The sequence below is a fragment of the Triticum dicoccoides genome, chromosome 1A (assembly GCF_002162155.2).
Source record: "Triticum dicoccoides isolate Atlit2015 ecotype Zavitan chromosome 1A, WEW_v2.0, whole genome shotgun sequence".
NCBI lineage: Eukaryota > Viridiplantae > Streptophyta > Magnoliopsida > Poales > Poaceae > Triticum > Triticum dicoccoides.
Window position 1 is genome coordinate 411,151,130 of NC_041380.1, and position 17,752 is coordinate 411,168,881.

Consider the following 17,752-nt stretch of genomic DNA (forward strand, 5'->3'; position numbering starts at 1 on the left):
ATATTTACATATCTGGCAGAATATGATTGATGCCAGGTCGTGTAACCAAAGTTATTGTAACCATTCAATGAAATGAAATTTTATTTATGAAAGACTTCCATAGTAGAGATGTTGTCACTCAACCTTAGGAGTAGCCAGGTGAGCTTTGCTAACATAATGGATCAGGATTTGTCGCTTGCAATCCAAATATTCGTAAGGGTGCATAAGGATTGTTCCTTTTGCAAATTTTTGTTGAACTGCGTGAGCCATTGGATTTGTTAAGCAACTCTGATGTGGTGAAGGCATGCACGTGGTTCAGCTCACCAATCGTTGAATAACATCAGACACCTTTTTTTTTTGCGGTTAGACTCTTCTATTTCCACTAAATAATATATAAATATAACATGTGCAATTACGACAATTTTTTTGTAGTATTAAACGAGTATTTTGCAGCACACCATAATTATTGCAACACAATGTCTGTATGTATGCAATAAGGAAATGTGTGTGCTTGCAACACATGCAAAAAACCCGTGCAACATAAATTCATACTAAATTCACCAATCTCGCAGCAACAAAGTTGGAAGCGACGCCTTCCTCGATTTAGGCTCAAGGTAGCCCCATTGAAGCTAAATCGAGCGAGCTAGATTCATTCTTGCCTAAGCTTGGCATTGAGGCAACCTTTGTTTCACGCTCCAAATGCGACGACGACCACGACCACAACAAGAGGGGCAAGGGGCACATAGTGCATGGAGCACGCCTGCATCTGCAACCTTTTTTTTTTAACGGTAGCAAAATTCCTTGGGGGTCAACGAGATTTCCGGCGAAAAAAACCTTGGATAGAGAGAGTTCTCTATAGGATGGGACAGGGATGGATAAACAGTGGCACAAAACTGTATTTTTTGTAGCGGTACAGAACTGTAAAATAGCAGGCCAGTTTTTTTTTGAGGGGTCGCAGGCCAGTTTTGGTGGAGCGATCTGGGGACACGATCAACCCATGATGTCACGGCCCAAGCCCGTGCGAGGCCGGCATCTCCCCATTCCACTACATTCCCGAGCCATTTCGCTTTTCTCAAAAAAATAAAAAAAATTCCCGAGCCATTTCGCCGTGTAACTGCGCCTTGCGCCAGGCCGAGGCTGGGATTGGCTAAAACCTTCCGCCTCCCTTGGCACCGCCGGTTCCCGAGGAGCCGCCGACATGGAACCCTCGCGGCTCTCCCCGGAGGCCGCGGGCAAGCCTCAAGGTACGCCTTCCTTCCCCAGATCCCGGCGCCGCCGTGCGTACGCCTCCCTCGCTCCCGGATTGTTCCCCGCCGATCTCGATCGCCCGGGGTTTCTCTTCTGGCCATGGCTAAACCATCGATTTGCCTGGCGCGCAGGTTTGATCGCCAAGGACCGCTGGTTCAGCATCGCCGCCTACATCTCATCTGGAGAGGTTCGTGTCTCGCTCGATCGCCCTCTCTTGTTCATGCTGTGAGATATCGCCGTCCTCGCTGTGGCGCGGTTATGGTAGACTTTGGTTTTGGCCGGTGGTGTTGGGTTTGCGTGCGGGGTTCTGTGCGTGTACAGGCTAATCAGCCGAGGGTGTGAATTGAACCTAGTTGGTTGTTTCTTGTTAGGGCACTGCATGGGTGCTGGCCAGTGTGGAATGGATAGATGGATGGGCATGGGACGATCAATTGCCAAGTTAATTGCTTGGGTTGGTGCCTTTTGTGGTTGTGGGTATTGGTGATCTGGGCTTGCGGGCTTTGTGATGCTGTTTTACTTGTGTCAATGCTCAGTAGCAGTACATAAAAGTCAGTGCTTTTCGTGCCTACTCTAGAGTACTGTAATTATGTACTCCCTCTCTAAAGAAATATAAGAGAGTTTATATCACTACTTTAGTTTAGTGATCTAAACGCTTTTATATTTCTTTACGGAGGGAGTAGATTTCTTGCACCATGTACACATTTTGCTGAGGACTTGACTGTTGAAGTACTGTTGGGGTCTATGAATGTGCTGGCCTGTCAGATAACATTATGAACAAATGCTGATCTTACGGATTTGTTGGCGGGGATAACGTGAAGCGCATAGTTCACATCTATGCCTTGTGTGTTCATGGTAATGCAGAATAAATGCATTCATAAATTTGGTACCTTTGCTGCTCATTGGGAGGTTTAGGTTCCTGGGATGTTAACCAGGGGCCTGATGTTAACCCACAGACTCTCTATGTTAACTGTACTTTCGTTTACGCCGAACAATGATATTTTCTAGGATGATATAATTTGTTCTCATCTATAATAGGGTGGTATTGCTGCTGCCCTGCGGAAACATGTTGAGGAGGAAGCTCGACATCTCAGCAGTGAAGATCTTCTAAGCGTTATGGATCAGCTCTATGAGCAAATATCTAGCTTATTACAAAGCAATGATGCTACTGAAAGTTTACTGGCTCTTCATGCTATCGATGCTCTGATTGATTTACCAGTTGGAGGCGCTTCAAAGGTTTCTAAGCTGGCTAATGTCTTAAAAAATGTGTTTGAAGTCAAGCGTGATCCTGAAATCCTAGTTCCAGCTAGCACAGTGCTTGGTCATTTGGCAAATGCTGGGGGAGCATTAACTGGACACGAGGTTGAGCGACAGGTGAGTTATAACTTTACTACTTGGGTTCCAGTTTTCATGGACATTCTTTTCCAGTTCTCTAAGAAGCACTTCTTTTAGATTATTACAACTGCGTTAGGGTGGCTTGGTGCTGATCGAGTGGAATATCGCCGCTTTGCAGCTCTCCTTATTCTCAAAGTAAGTTGAACCGATCAGCTTCTGTAGTGTTTAATCAACAATCACGATCATGAGGTTACCCCTGATTCTTAGCATGTACTGTAGTTGTGTACCACTGATTTGTAGTATGTGTATGATTGTTTTCTCTGCATATATATAGTATTTTTAGCAAGCAAGTCATGATCAACAACAACTAGTGGACAACTAATTATGACTAGCCGTGCCCGTGACTGATCTGCAAGTCACAAATATTCAGTTGAGTGTACAAATTAAATAATATTGGTTCGTGGCTTCGTGCTAGCTATCTTCTTATTAAACCATGTGTACCATTTCTTTCACTCCAAGATGCCCTGAAAATAACCCTATGCACAGTACAATTAGCATCCTGAGTTGTTTCAGTTTTGCAACTTAGTATATTATGATAGTAGTTTAACTTTATGCCAATATTTTTTCCAGATGACCTACATTATGATTTGTATAAAGTTCCTCCTTCTCTTGTTGTAGGAGATGGCTGAAAATGCATTCACAGTTTTCAAGAATTATATCCCTGAGTTTGTTGATGTTATACTGAAAGCTTTGAGCGATCCCAAACTGGTTATTCGTGAACGAGCAGCTTTAGCCGTGCGTGCACTTGCACATTCCAACATGCAGGCGGCGGCAGACTGTGGAGTGAAGAAGGTGAAACGGGAGGGAATCGATCTGATCAGTGACCTCCCGGATGAGACGCTCTGCACCATCATCTCCTTCCTCCGCACTGATGATGCCGTGCGCACTTCTGCCCTCTCTCGCCGCTGGCGTCACCTGTGGCGCTCCGCTTCGATCAACCTTGACACTGTCCATATCCCTGGGTTTTGTCCCGAGCAAATTGAGGTTGTAACCGAGATCCTTTCTGAGCACCAGGGCCCCATACGCCGCCTTCACCTCAACAGCCTCTATTTTGCTGATCTTGATGGCTGGTTCAGGTCCCCAGCCCTTGCTAATCTTCAGGAGTTCGACATCTATGTCGCTAAATTTGATGATGTGCTGCCACTGTCTGTGCTCCGCTTCGCACCGACCCTCCGTGTGGCCCGCATTGCCCACTGCAGCTTCTTTGAGGATGAGGAGGTCCCAGTATTTAACTTCCCATACCTGAAAACACTCGTTCTGGGCTTCCTTTCTGTATATGAAGGCACCCTCCACAGCATTCTCTCTGGCTGCCCTGTCCTCGAGGACCTGCTGCTTGACAGTTGTGATGGCTTCAGGCGCTTGGTGATCAACTCGCAGACACTTAGGAGCATCGGTGTCTGTAATGATATGGGCAGCATGAGTGAAATAGTCATCGAGAATGCCCCTTGCCTGGAAAGATTCGTCAGATCAGATTTATTTCGCAGAACCAGCCCACTGCGCAGAGCACCAGTCTTCCGGGTAATTAGTGCGCCGAAACTGGCGATCTTGGGCTCACTGACAGACAACGTTGATAAACTCAAGCTTGGAACCAGAGTTTCACAGGTAGCTGCGGATGGCCATTTCATATTCGACATGCCACGAAGCATACACTGACTTTTTTGCAATGTTTTTCTGTTAGCAGGAAATGGTCGCTGGTAACCTGGAAATGTTGATGCGAGGTGTTAAGGTTTTAAATATCACGTCTAGTGGCCCTAATCTTGATGCAGTGCTTGGCTTCCTCAGAGTCTTTCCTTTCTTGGAGAAGCTATACATAATGGTGAGTTGTTGAATCTCTTCTTCAGTAGTGTGAAAATCTGTTTTACTTATTTTATATGTTATCCAATCAGTCATTGTTTTACCTGACATTGCCAGTTAGAAAATTTTATTTTCTAGCTTTGTAATAACTGTTTCTGAATTGTTTATACTCTTTCCAGTCATCTCTGCAGAAGGATATGCAAAATGTGCATCATCATGAGCCAACAGCTCTGATTGAGTCTCTTCACCATATCAGATATGTAGAGTTGAAGTGTTACACGGGCACGGATTCGGATGTTGACTTTGCTAAGTTCTTTGTTCACAATGCTAAGGCGCTTGAGTTGATGAAATTTGTTGTCGAAGGCAGATGCACTCAGAAATGGAGAACTGATCAATACAAGTGCCTACAGTTTGATAGCAGGGCTTCTCCAAATGCTCTATTGGATTTTAGATCTTACTCTGGTCATGCATATCCTGCTGGATGTATCCGAAGGGGCAATCACCATAATGAGCATGTCCTGTCCATGGCTAATCCCTTCGATAGCTCTTCTTGTAGTCACTGCAGAGATGCCTGAGCAGGTTGATAGCTCTTCATGTTTTGCCCGTGGCTGATCCCTCCCCTTTATGTGCAAACATTGCAGTATGTCTCTCATTTGAATGTTTTGGAAGACCTTTAACACATGTTCATGACTATGTTGAATGTTTTGAGTCAATACTTGTGTTATGTGCAATCAAAATTCACTAGCCAGTTTGCAAGACATTGTGGTTCTTGTCTCGTCCTGGAACATGTATTTTTAGATGAAAGGTTATATAAATAATAAAGCAGCAAACCACCGTGCATGGCCTTAGAGCATCTTCACAATTTACACTGCAAATTCACAATTTACATGGCCTTAGAGCATCTTCACAATTCACGGTGGTTGTGCGCGGGTTGAAAAATGCTATCAAAAGCTGCAAATTTGAAGCGCCGGATTGCGCGCGCTTCACAATTTACACTGCGTGTTCTTTTGGGCGCGCGTTTTTGGGCATCTGCTAAAGTAACGTTGGGTCTGACCCACTAAAAGTGCTAGAGTGACGCGCTAAAACTATTTTAGGACGCAAAATTTTTATGCACCTATTAGAGATGCTCTTACAAAAATGAAACTCAACGCATGAGCGGTAAACATAAGTGCCATGCAACATAGGTTCCGAACGGGTACGACCCTGACAAGCGAAAATGCAAATCCAGGATGCAGCCCCAAGTACAGAAGATTAGGCATCAGCGAGATCACTCAACGATGTCTGAACTCTGAAGTGATTGGATCAGCAGATTCGCCTTTTCTAGTCATGGTATGTCGCTTTTCCGTGCATCGGGCGCCACATTTGCAGGTAATTTAAAATTTTCAACAGGCAGGCACATATGGAAATTGATATGAAAAAAGAAAATGTGCGCCGTCTTAATCCATAATTTCAAATTGGATGTTTTATCACTAAAAAAAGATCACATTGGATATAGAAGTATAGTCCTGAAGGGTTATGAAGGCAAACAGTCGGATTTTCTTTCCCCAGTTCTTTGTTATGAATGGAAACTGGTGTTTGGGATGACACATTCGCCGAGAAATGGAAGCTAATTAGCGCAGGCAGCTACGACTGGATAGTAGGGCTTCTAGAACGCTCGGTTTTATTTTGAAGGTTGATATCCATTTTGGAGAGTTGAGCTGCAAGCCTTCACCGCCTCTCGTTTGGTGGAGATGGTTCAGCTCCAACTCCAGCCCCTTTGCGACATGGTGGTCGCATTGCAGAATTTGGTGGCAACGGCCTGAATCGCTGAATCCATCCAGGCCCCCGGCTCAACTGCTGAAGAAGGGATTTGACAGATCCGGGCCATGTTGAAGATAGCTTTGACGCAAAATGCGGTTGTGTCACAGTCGCGGGATCGCACCCATAGCGCATCTGTTCGTGTCAAGATAGTCCAGTCGGCTCACAATCCGATTGCATCGGGAAGGCATAGACCATCGCCCCCTCTAAGAGATCAGTACGGAGACCAAAGACGTGACCAGATCACTCCTCCATGGCGACACGACGATTATCGTCGGACTCGGACGCCCCCTCCGCGAGACGTCGCATATGGGTGCCGGCCCTATGACGCGAGGCAACCGTACAAAGATGATCGGAGGCCGAGTCCTCCGCACGGCCACGGGAGGTCTTCGGGACCCGCAGTTCAACGCGAGATCTATTCTCGCTCAGAGCTTGGTCGACATGGGCTGAGCCCAAAGAGACGAGCTCGACAGGGATGTCCCGAGTGGATCCACACCTTCAGGACCAGAGTGCTTCAGCAGGTATATCCGTGCTGCTGATATCCCGTCCAACTTCAGGTTGGTGACGAGGATTAGCAAGTTCACTGACGAGTCGAAGCTATAGACTTGGTTGGAGGATTACCGAGTGACTGTCCAGATCGGTGACGGCAATGACAGTGTGGCCATGAAACATCTGCCACTGATGCTTGAGGGGTCAGCGAGAGCCTGGTTGAACCAGCTCACACCCGGGAGCATCTATTGCTGGGATGACCTGGCCCGAGTCTTTGTGAAAACATTCAAGGGCACGTACAAGCGGCCGAGTGGATTATCAGAGCTGCAAAACTGCGTACAGAAAAACAATGAGACTCTCTGAGAGTAGATCCAACGGTGGACCACTCTGCACAACACCGTGGAGAATGTCACTGAGCACCAAGCCATTTGCGCCTTCAAGGCGGGTATCAAATACCGAGAGCTTATTCTGAAGTTTGGCCGCACCGAGATCCTAACTTTGAGCTGAGCAATGGAGATTGCCAGTCGATATGCCAACAACGAAGAAGAAGACCGACTGAGAAGCGGCAAGGGTCGAGCTAGAGAGGCCCACCAGTCGGGCAATACTCCAGTCGGAAGCAAAAGCGAAAAGCCGATTCCGCAGACAATGCTGAAGCTGCGGTCCCAGCTGGGCAAAGCAAGGGCAAAGTTTAGCTGAAGCAGAAGAAGGAATGGGCTGGCAAGAAGAAGAGCTACCCAAAGGGCGACATTCTTGATCAACCCTGTCAGATTCACACCAAAAGAGACGAAGATGGCGACCTGATCCTGCCAAAGCACACCACTCGGGAGTGCCGATTGCTCAAGCAAGAAATGTGAGAAGAACCCTCAGAGGGTAAAGATGAGGACGATGATGGCGAAGGGAAGAAGCATGCTTCTAGCTATCCCAATGTCGAGAAAGTCCTGATGATATTCACAGGCGTCGAGATCAAGCGCATGTTGGAGGTCATAAAGCGAGAGGTTAACATGGCCGTGCCGACTGTCACCAAGTATCTTGACTAGGCCCAGACACCCGTCAATTTTGACCAGTTGGATCATCCAGCTCACATACCGACCCCTTGGCAGCAGGCACTAGCGGTTGATCCAGCTGTCAGTGGAGTCCGACTGCGCAAAGTCCTCATGAATGGAGGCAGCGGATTGAACATCATTTACGCCGACACTTTGAAGGCGATGGACATTCCGATGTCCCGACTGAGCAAAAGCAACATGCAGTTCCATGGGATCAACCCGGAAAGAAGGCAAAGTCACTCGGACAGATAGCCCTAGACGTCGTATTTGGTGGCGAGAAAAAATTCAGGAAGGAGAGGTTGAGCTTCGAGGTGATGGACTTCCATAGTGCCTATCATGCCATCCTGGGTAGACCCGCCTACACACGTTTCATGGCCACACCATGTTACGTGTATCTTAAGCTTAAGATGCCAGGGCCGAATGGCGTGATCACCATCTCGGGGAACAGGAAAATAGCGGAAGAGTGCGTGCAGAAGGATGATACGTCTATAATGTATTTATAATTTTTTTATTGTTCCATGCTATTATAGCATCAATATTGGATGTTTTATATGCTATTTTATATCATTTTCTGGGACTAACATATTAACCCAATGCCTAGTGCCAGTTGCTGATTTCTGCTTATTTTTTGTTTTCTGGGAAATCAGTACCAAATGGTGTCCAAACGCTACGAAACTTTTTGACGATTTTTTTTGGACAAGAGAGACCCAGTAAGCTTTGGGAGGAGACCAAACAAGAAGCAAGGAGAAGGCAAGTCAACAGGGCGCGCCCAGGGGTAGGCGCGCCCTGATGCCTTGTGGGTCCCATGTCGCTCCCTCTGACCTAATTCCACCTCCATAAATTCTCTAAAATCAGGAAACCAATAGAGAGCCACCCGGAACACTTTTCTCGCCAACGCAAGTTTCCGTTCTTCCACGATCCCTTCTGGAGACCTTTTCCAGTACTCCGTCGGAGGGGGAATTAATCACGAAGGGCTTCTACATCATCCTGATCCCTTCCGATGATGCTTGAGTAGTTCACCACAGACCTACGGGTCCATAGCTAGTAGTTAGATGGTTTCTTCTCTCTCATTGATCTTCAATACAATGTTCTCATTGATCTTCTTGGAGTTCTATCCAATGTAATCTTATTTTGCGGTGTGTTTGTTGGGATCCGATGAATTTGCGGGTTTATGATCAGTTTATTCATGAATATTGATTAAGTCTTCTCTGAACTTTATTATGCATGATTGTTATAGCTTTGTATTTCTCTCCGATCTATCGGTTTGGTTTGGCCAACTAGATTGATTTATCTTGCAATGAGAGGTACTTTGTGATGGGTTCAATATTGCATTGTGCTATATCCCAGTGACAGAAAGGGACAAGACATGTATTTGTATTGTTGCCATTAAGGACAAAATGATGAGGTTTATTCATATTGATTGGGTTTACTTCTCGACCATTTCGAGACTCCTCGTCATGTCCGTGATCTCATCCGGGACTCTGAACAAACTTCGGTCATCAAATCACATAACTCATAATACAAATCGTCATCGAACGTTAAGCGTGCGGACCCTACGGGTTCGAGAATTATGTAGACATGACAGAGACACATCTCCGGTCAATAACCAATAGCGGAACCTAGATGCTCTATTGGCTTCTACATATTCTACGAATATCTTTATCGGTCAAATCGTATAACAACATAAGTTATTCCCTTTGTCATCGGTATGTTACTTGCCCGAGATTCGATCATCGGTATCATCATACCTAGTTCAATCTCGTTACCGGCAAGTCTCTTTACTCGTTCCGTAATGTATCATCCCGCAACTAACTCATTAGTCACATTGCTTGCAAGGCTTATTATGATGTGCATTACCGAGAGGGCCCAGAGATACCTCTCCGATACTCGGAGTGACAAATCCTAATCTCGATCTATGCCAACCCAACAAACACCTTAGGAGATACCTATAGAGCATATTTATAATCATCCAGTTATGTTGTGACATTTGATAGCACACAAGGTATTCCTCCGGTATCCGGGAGTTGCATAATCTCATAGTCAAAGGAATATGTATAAGTCATGAAGAAAGCAATAGCAATAAAGCTTAATGATCATTATGCTAAGCTAATGGATGGGTATTGTCCATCACGTCATTATCCTAATGATGTGATCCCGTTAATCAAATGACAACACATGTCTATGGTTAGGAAACTTAACCATCTTTGATCAACGAGCTAGTCTAGTAGAGGCTTACTAGGGACACAGTGTTTTGTGTATGTATCCACACAAGTATCAAGTTCCGGTTTAATACAATTCTAGCATGAATAATAAACATTTATCATGATATAAGGAAATATAAATAACAACTTTATTATTGCCTCTAGGGCATATTTCCTTCAGTCTCCCACCTGCACTAGAGTCAATAATCTAGTTCACATCGCCATGTGATTTAACACCAATAGTTCACATCACCATGTGATTAACACCCATACTTCACATCGCTATGTGACCAACACCCAAAGGGTTTACTAGAGTCAGTAATCTAGTTCACATCGCCATGTGATTAACACCCAAAGAGTACTGAGGTGTGATCATGTTTTGCTTGTGAGAGAGGTTTAGTCATCGGGTCTGCCACATTCAGATCCGTATGTATTTTGTAAATTTCTATGTCTACAATGCTCTGGACGGAGCTACTCTAGCCAATTGCTCCCACTTTCAATATGTATCCAGATCGAGACTCAGAGTCATCTAGATTAGTGTCAAAGCTTGCATCGACGTAACTCTTTACGACGCACTCTTTATCACCTCCATAACCGAGAAATATTTCCTTAGTCCTCTTAGGTAACTAAGGATAACTTTGGCCGCTGTCCAGTGATCCACTCCTGGATCACTATCGTACCCCCTTGCCAAACTCATGGTAAGGTACACAATTCTGGTACACATCATAGCATAATTTATAGAACCTATGGCTGAGGCATAGGGAATGACTTTCATTCTCTCTCTATATTCTACTGTGGTCGGGTTTTGAGTCTTACTGAACTTCACACCTTGTAGAACAGGTAAGAACCCTTTCTTTGACCGATCCATTTTGAACTCCTTCAAATCTTGTCAAGGTATGTGCTTTGTGAAAGTCCTATCAAGCGTCTTGATCTATCTCTATAGATCTTGATGCTCAATATATAAGCAGCTTCACCGAGGTCTTTTATTGAAAAATCTTATTCAATTATCGTTTTATGCTATCCAAAAATTTGATATCATTCCTGATCAATAATATGTCATCCACATATGATATCAGAAATGCTACAGAGCTCCCACTCACTTTCTTGTAAATACAGACTTCCCTGAAAGTTTGTGTAAAACCATATGCTTTGATCACCTTATCAAAGCGTATATTCCAACTCCGAGATGCTTGCACCAGTCCATAAATGGATCGCTGGAGTTTGCACACTTTTTTAGCACCTTTAGGATCGACAAAACATTCTGGTTGCATCATATACAACTCTTCTTCAAGATATCCATTAAGGAATGCAGTTTTGACATCCATTTGCCAGATTTCATAAAATGCGGCAATTGCTAACATGATTCAGACAGACTTAAGCATCGCTACGAGTGAGAAAATCTCATCGTAGTCAACACTTTGAACTTGTCGAAAACATTTTGCGACAAGTCGAGCTTTGTAGATAGTAACACATTCATCAGCGTCCATCTTCCTCTTGAAGATCCATTTATTCTCAATGGCTTGACGATCATCGGGCAAGTCCACCAAAGTCCACACTTTGTTCTCGTACATGGATCCTATCTCAGATTTCATGGCCTCAAGCCATTTTACGGAATCTGGGCTCATCATCGCTTCCTCATAGTTCGTAGGTTCTTCATGGTCTAGTAACATGACTTCCAGAATAGGATTACTGTACCACTCTGGTGCGGAACGTACTCTGGTTGACCTACGAGGTTCGATAGTAACTTGATATGAAGTTTCATGATCATCATCATTAACTTCCTCACTAATTGGTGCAGGCATCACTGGAACTAATTTCTATGATGAACTACTTTCTAACTCGAGAGAAGGTACAATTACCTCATCAAGTTCTACTTTCCTCTCACTCACTTCTTTCGAGAGAAACTCATTCTCTAGAAAGGATCCATTCTTATCAACAAAAATCTTGCCTTCGGATCTGTTATAGAAGGTGTACTCAACAGTTTCTTTTGGTTATCCTATTAAGACGTATTTCTTCAATTTGGGTTCGAGCTTAGCAATTGAAACCTTTTCACATAAGCAACGCAACCCCAAACTTTAAGAAACGACACCTTTGGTTTCTTGCTAAACCATAGTTCATACGGTGTTGTCTCAACGGATTTAGACGGTGCCCTATTTAATGTGAATGCAGTTGTCTCTAATGCATAACCCCAAAACGATAGTGGTAAATCGATAAGAGACATCATAGATCGCACCATATCTAATAAAATATGGTTACGACATTCAGACACACCATTACGCTGTGGTGTTCCAGGTGGTGTGAGTTGTGAAACTATTCCACATTATTTTAAATGAAGGCCAAACTCGTAAATCAAATATTCGCCTCCACGATAAGATCATAGAAACTTTATTTTCTTGTTACAATGATTCTCCACTTCACTCTGAATTTGTTTGAACCTTTCAAGTGTTTCATTAAGTAGATATACCCATATCTGCTCAAATTATCTGTGAAAGTCAGAAAATAACGATACCCGCCGCGAGCCTCAACACTCACCGGACCACATACATTAGTATGTATTATTTCCAATAAGTCAGTGGCTCACTCCATTGTTCTGGAGAACGGAGTTTTAGTCATCTTACCCATGAGGCATGGTTTGCAAGCATCAAATGATTCATAACCAAGTGATTCCAAAAGCCCATCTGCATGGAGTTTCTTCATGCGTTTTACACCAATATGACCTAAACGACAGTGCCACAAATATGTTGCACTATCATTATCAACTTTGCATCTTTTGGCATCAATATTATGAATATGTGTATCACTACGATTGAGATTCAATAAACCATTTATATTGAGTGCATGACCATAGAAAGTTTTACTCATGTAAATAGAATAACAATTATTCTCTGACTTACATGAATAACCGTATCACAATAAACACGATCCAATCATATTCATGCTCAACGCAAACACCAAATAACATTTATTTAGGCCCAACACTAATCTCGAAGGTAGAGGGAGTGTGCGATGGTGATCTTATCACCTTGGAATCACTTCCAACACTCATCGTCACCTCGCCCTTAACTAGTATCTGTTCATTTTGCAACTACTGTTTCGAGTTACAAATCTTAGCAACTAAACCGGTATCAAATACCCAGGCTACTATGAACACTAGTAAAGTACACATCAATAACATGTATATCAAATATACCTTTATTCACTTTGCCATCCTTCTTATCCGCCAAGTTTTTTGGGCAGTTCCACTTCCAGTGACCATTTCCTTTGCAGTAGAAGCACTCAGTTTTAGGTTTGTGTATAGCTTTGGGCTTCTTCATGGGAGTGGAAACTTGCTTACCATTCTTCTTGAAGTTCCCTTTCTATCCCTTACCCTTTTTCTTGAAAATAGTGGTCTTGTTAACCATCAACACTTGATGCTATTTCTTGATTTCTACCTTCGCCGATTTCAGCATCGCGAAGAGCTTGGGAATCGTTTTCATTATCCATTGCATATTATAGTTCATCACGAAGTTCTAGTAACTTGGTGATAGTGACTAGAGAACTCTGTCAATCACTACTTTATCTGGAAGATTAACTCCCACTTGATTCATGCGATTGTAGTACCTAGACATTCTGAGCACATGCTCAGTAGCTGAGCTATTCTCCTCCATCTTGTAGGCAAAGTACTTGTCAGAGGTCTCATACCTCTCGACACGGGCATGAGTTTGAAATACCAATTTCAACTCTTGGAACATCTTATATGCTCCATGGCGTTCAAAACATTTTTTAAGTCCCGGCTAAGCCGTAAAGCATGGTGCACTAAACTATCAAATAGTCATCATACCGAGCTTGTCAAACATTCATAACGTCTGCATCTACTCCTACAATAGGTATGTCACCTAGCGGTGCATCAAGGACATAATTCTTCTGTGCAACAACGAGGATAATCCTTAGATCACGGACCCAGTCCGCATCATTGCTACTATCATCTTTCAACTTAGTTTTCTCTAGGAACATATCAAAATAAAATAGGGGAACTAAACATGAGCTATTGATCTACAATATAGATATGAAAAAACTATGAGGACTAAGTTCATGATAAATTAAGTTCAATTAATCACATTACTTAAGAACTCCCACTTAGATAGACATCCCTCGAGTCATCTAAATGATCACGTGATCCATATCAACTAAACCCTGTCCGATCATCACGTGAGATGGAGTAGTTTTCAATGGTGAACATCTCTATGTTGATCATATCTACTATATGATTCACGTTCGACCTTTCGGTCTCCAGTGTTCCGAGGCCATGTCTGTACATGCTAGGCTCGTCAAGTTTAACCCGAGTATTCCGCATGTGCAAAACTGTCTTGCACCCGTTGTATGTGAACGTAGAGCTTATCACATCCAATCATCACGTGGTGTCTTGGCACGACAAACTGTCGCAACAGTGCATACTCAGGGAGAACACTTATACCTTGAAATTTTAGTGAGGGATCATCCTATAATGCTACCGCCGTACTAAGCAAAATAAGATGCATAAAAGATAAACATCACATGCAATCAAAATATGTGACATGATATGGCCATCATCATCTTGTGTCTTTGATCTCCATCTCCAAAGCACCGTCATGATCTCCATCGTCACTGGCTTGACACCTTGATATTCATCATAGCGTCGTTGTCGTCTCGCCAACTATTGCTTCTACAACTATCGCTAACGCATAGTGATAAAAGTAAAGCAATTACATGGCGATTGTATTTCATACAATAAAGCGACAACCATAAGGCTCCTGCCAGTTGCCGATAACTTCTATAAAACATGACCATCCCATACAATAACTTATATCATATCATGTCTTGACCATATCACATCACAACATGCCCCGCAAAAACAAGTTAGACGTCCTCTACTTTGTTGTTGCAAGTCTTACGTGGCTGCTACGGGTTTCTAGCAAGAACCGTTCTTACCTACGCATCAAAACCACAATGATTTTTCGTCAAGTGTGTTGTTTTAACCTTCAACATGGACCGGTCGTAGTCAAATTCGATTCAACTAAAGTTGGAGAAACAGACACCCGCCAACCACCTTTATGCAAATCAAGTTGCATGTTTGTCGGTAGAACCGGTCTCATGAACGTGGTCATGTAAGGTTGGTCCGGGCCGCTTCATCCAACAATACTGCCGAATCAAAATAAGACATTGGTGGTAAGCAGTATGACTATGGTCGCGCACAACTCTTTGTGTTCTACTCATGCATATCATCTACGCATAAATCTGGCTCTGATGCCACTGTTGGGTACGTAGCATGCAATTTCAAAAAAATTCCTACGATCACGCAAGATCTATCTAGGAGATGCATAACAACGAGAGGGGGAGAGTGTGTCCATGTACCCTCGTAGACCGAAAGCGGAAGCGTTAGGTTAACGCAGTTGATGTAGTCGAACGTCTTCGCGATCCAACCGATCAAGTACCGAACGTATGGCACCTCCGAGTTTAGCACACATTCAACTCGATGACGTCCCTCGAACTCTTGATCCAACAAAGTGTCGAGGGGGAGTTTCGTCAGCATGACGGCGTGGTAACAATGATGGCGATGTGATCCATGCAGGGCTTCGCCTAAGCACTACGTGAATATGACCGAAGGAGTAAACCGTGGAGGTAGACGCCACACACGGCTTGGAACAATTGCTGTATCTCCAAGGGGTGCCCTGCCCACGTATATAAAGAAGGGAGAGGGAGGAGGCCGGCCCTAGGGGGTGCGCCAACTGGGGGGAGTCCTACTAGGACTCCCAGTCCTAGTAGGATTCGCCCCCCTCTTATTCCTTCTCATGGAGGGGGAAAAGGGGGAAGGAGAGGGAGGAGGAGAAGGAAAGGGGGGCGCCGCCCCCTCCCCTAGTCCAATTCGGACTCCCATGGGGGGGGGGTAGCCACCCCTTGTGGGCTGCCTCCTCTCTCCCATATGGCCCATAATGGCCCATTACTTTCCCCGCGGGGTTCCGGTAACCTTCGGTACTCCGAAAAATACCCGAAAGGATCTGGAACTGTTCCGGTGTCCGAATACTATCATCCAATATATCAATCTTTACCTCTCGACCATTTCGAGACTCCTCGTCATGTACATGATCTCATACAGAACTCCAAACAATCTTCGGTCACCAAAACACATAACTCATAATACAAATCATCATCAAACGTTAAGCGTGCGGACCCTACGGGTTCGAGAACTATGTAGACATGAACGAGACATATCTCTGGTCAATAACCAATAGCGGAACCTGGATGCTCATATTGGTTCCTACATATTCTATGAAGATCTTTATCGATCGCACCGTAATGACAACATAAGTTATCCCCTTTGTCATCGGTATGTTACTTGCCCGAGATTTGATCGTCAGTATCTTCATACCTAGTTCAATCTCGTTACCGGCAAGTCTCTTTACTCGTTCAGTAATGCATCATCCCGCAACTAACTCATTAGTCACATTGCTTTCAAGGCTTATTACGATGTGCTTTACCGAGAGGACCCAGAGATACCTCTCCGATACTCGGAGTGACAAATCCTAATCTCGATCTATGCCAACCCAACAAACACCTTCAGAGATACCTATAGAGCATCTTTATAATCACCCAATTACGTTGTGACGTTTGATAGCACACAAGGTATTCCTCCGGTATCCGGGAGTTGCATAATCTCATCGTCAAAGGAATATGTATAAGTCATGAAGAAAGCAATAGCAATAAAACTTAACGATCATTATGCTAAGCTAATGGATGGGTCTTGTCCATCACATCATTCTCCTAATGATGTGATCCCGTTAATCAAATGACAACACATGTCTATGGTTAGGAAACTTAACCATCTTTGATCAACGAGCTAGTCTAGTAGAGGCTTACTAGGGACACGGTGTTTTGTCTATGTATCCACACATGTATCAAGTTTCCGGTTTAATACAATTCTAGCATGAATAATAAACATTTATCATGATATAAGGAAATATAAATAACAACTTTATTATTGCCTCTAGGGCATATTTCCTTCACGGGGTGCGAGCGCTTGTCTTTTCTGGTGGGTACTCCGGGTACCACCAGATCCGAATGTATAGTCCGAATGAAATAAAAAACATTCATCACCGCCATTGTTCTACTTTTGTTATATCATGATGCCATTCAGACTACAAAACACTGATGACCCACAAGTATAGGGGATCAATTGTAGCTCTTTTCGATAAGTAAGAGTGTCAAACCCAACGAGGAGCAGAAGGACATGACAAGTAGTTTTCAGTAAGGTAATGTCTGCAAGTGCTGAAATTGTAAGTAGCAGAGTAGTTTGATAGCAAGATAATTTGTAACGAGCAGATAACGATAGTAGTAACAAAAGTGCAGCAAGGTATCCCAATCCTTTTGAGGCAAAGGACAGGCCAAAACGGTTTCTTATGATAAGCAAAGCGTTCTTGAGGGTACACGGGAATTTCATCTAGTCACTTTCATCATGTTGGTTTAATTCGTGTTCGGTACTTTGATAATTTGATATGTGGGTGGACCGGTGCTTAGGTGTTGTTCTTACTTGAACAAACCTCCTACTTATGATTAACCCTCTCGCAAGCATCCGCAACTATGACAAAAGTATTAAGAATAAATTCTAACCATAGCATTAAACTTTTTGATCCAATCGGTCCCTTACGGAATAGCGCATAAACTGGGGTTTAAGCTTCTGTCACTCTCGCAATCCATCATCTAATTGCTACTCCACAATGCATTCACTTAGGCCCAAATATGGTGAAGTGTCATGTAATTGATGTTCACATGACACCACTAAGGGAATCACAACAT

General features: G+C 43.7%; 1 protein-coding gene across 2 annotated transcripts; it reads left to right on the forward strand.

Moving 5' to 3' along the window:
• The first annotated feature begins 1,117 nt into the window (after nt 1-1,117).
• On the forward strand, nt 1,118-5,148 carry LOC119296156 (F-box/FBD/LRR-repeat protein At1g16930-like). Of its 2 annotated transcripts, none has more exons than XM_037574565.1 (7): nt 1,118-1,223; nt 1,359-1,414; nt 2,263-2,598; nt 2,677-2,754; nt 3,238-4,221; nt 4,298-4,435; nt 4,593-5,148. In XM_037574565.1, exons 1-7 carry the CDS (start codon nt 1,178-1,180, stop codon nt 4,986-4,988), a joined length of 2,034 nt encoding a protein of 677 aa, XP_037430462.1. In that variant the 5' UTR covers nt 1,118-1,177; the 3' UTR covers nt 4,989-5,148. The 2 variants fall into 2 exon arrangements, with proteins under 2 accessions (XP_037430462.1, XP_037430523.1); XM_037574626.1 differs by having other exon boundaries at nt 4,301-4,435.
• Nucleotides 5,149-17,752: the final 12,604 nt, after the last annotated feature.

What these genes read in the sequence shown, in the direction of transcription:
- LOC119296156 (XM_037574565.1), top strand. Translation starts at nt 1,178, where the DNA reads ATGGAACCCTCGCGGCTCTCCCCGGAGGCCGCGGGCAAGCCTCAAG. An exon ending in GGCCGCGGGCAAGCCTCAAG is followed by an intron (nt 1,224 to 1,358) that starts GTACGCCTTCCT and finishes CCTGGCGCGCAG; the next exon opens with GTTTGATCGCCAAGGACCGC. An exon ending in CCTACATCTCATCTGGAGAG is followed by an intron (nt 1,415 to 2,262) that starts GTTCGTGTCTCG and finishes CATCTATAATAG; the next exon opens with GGTGGTATTGCTGCTGCCCT.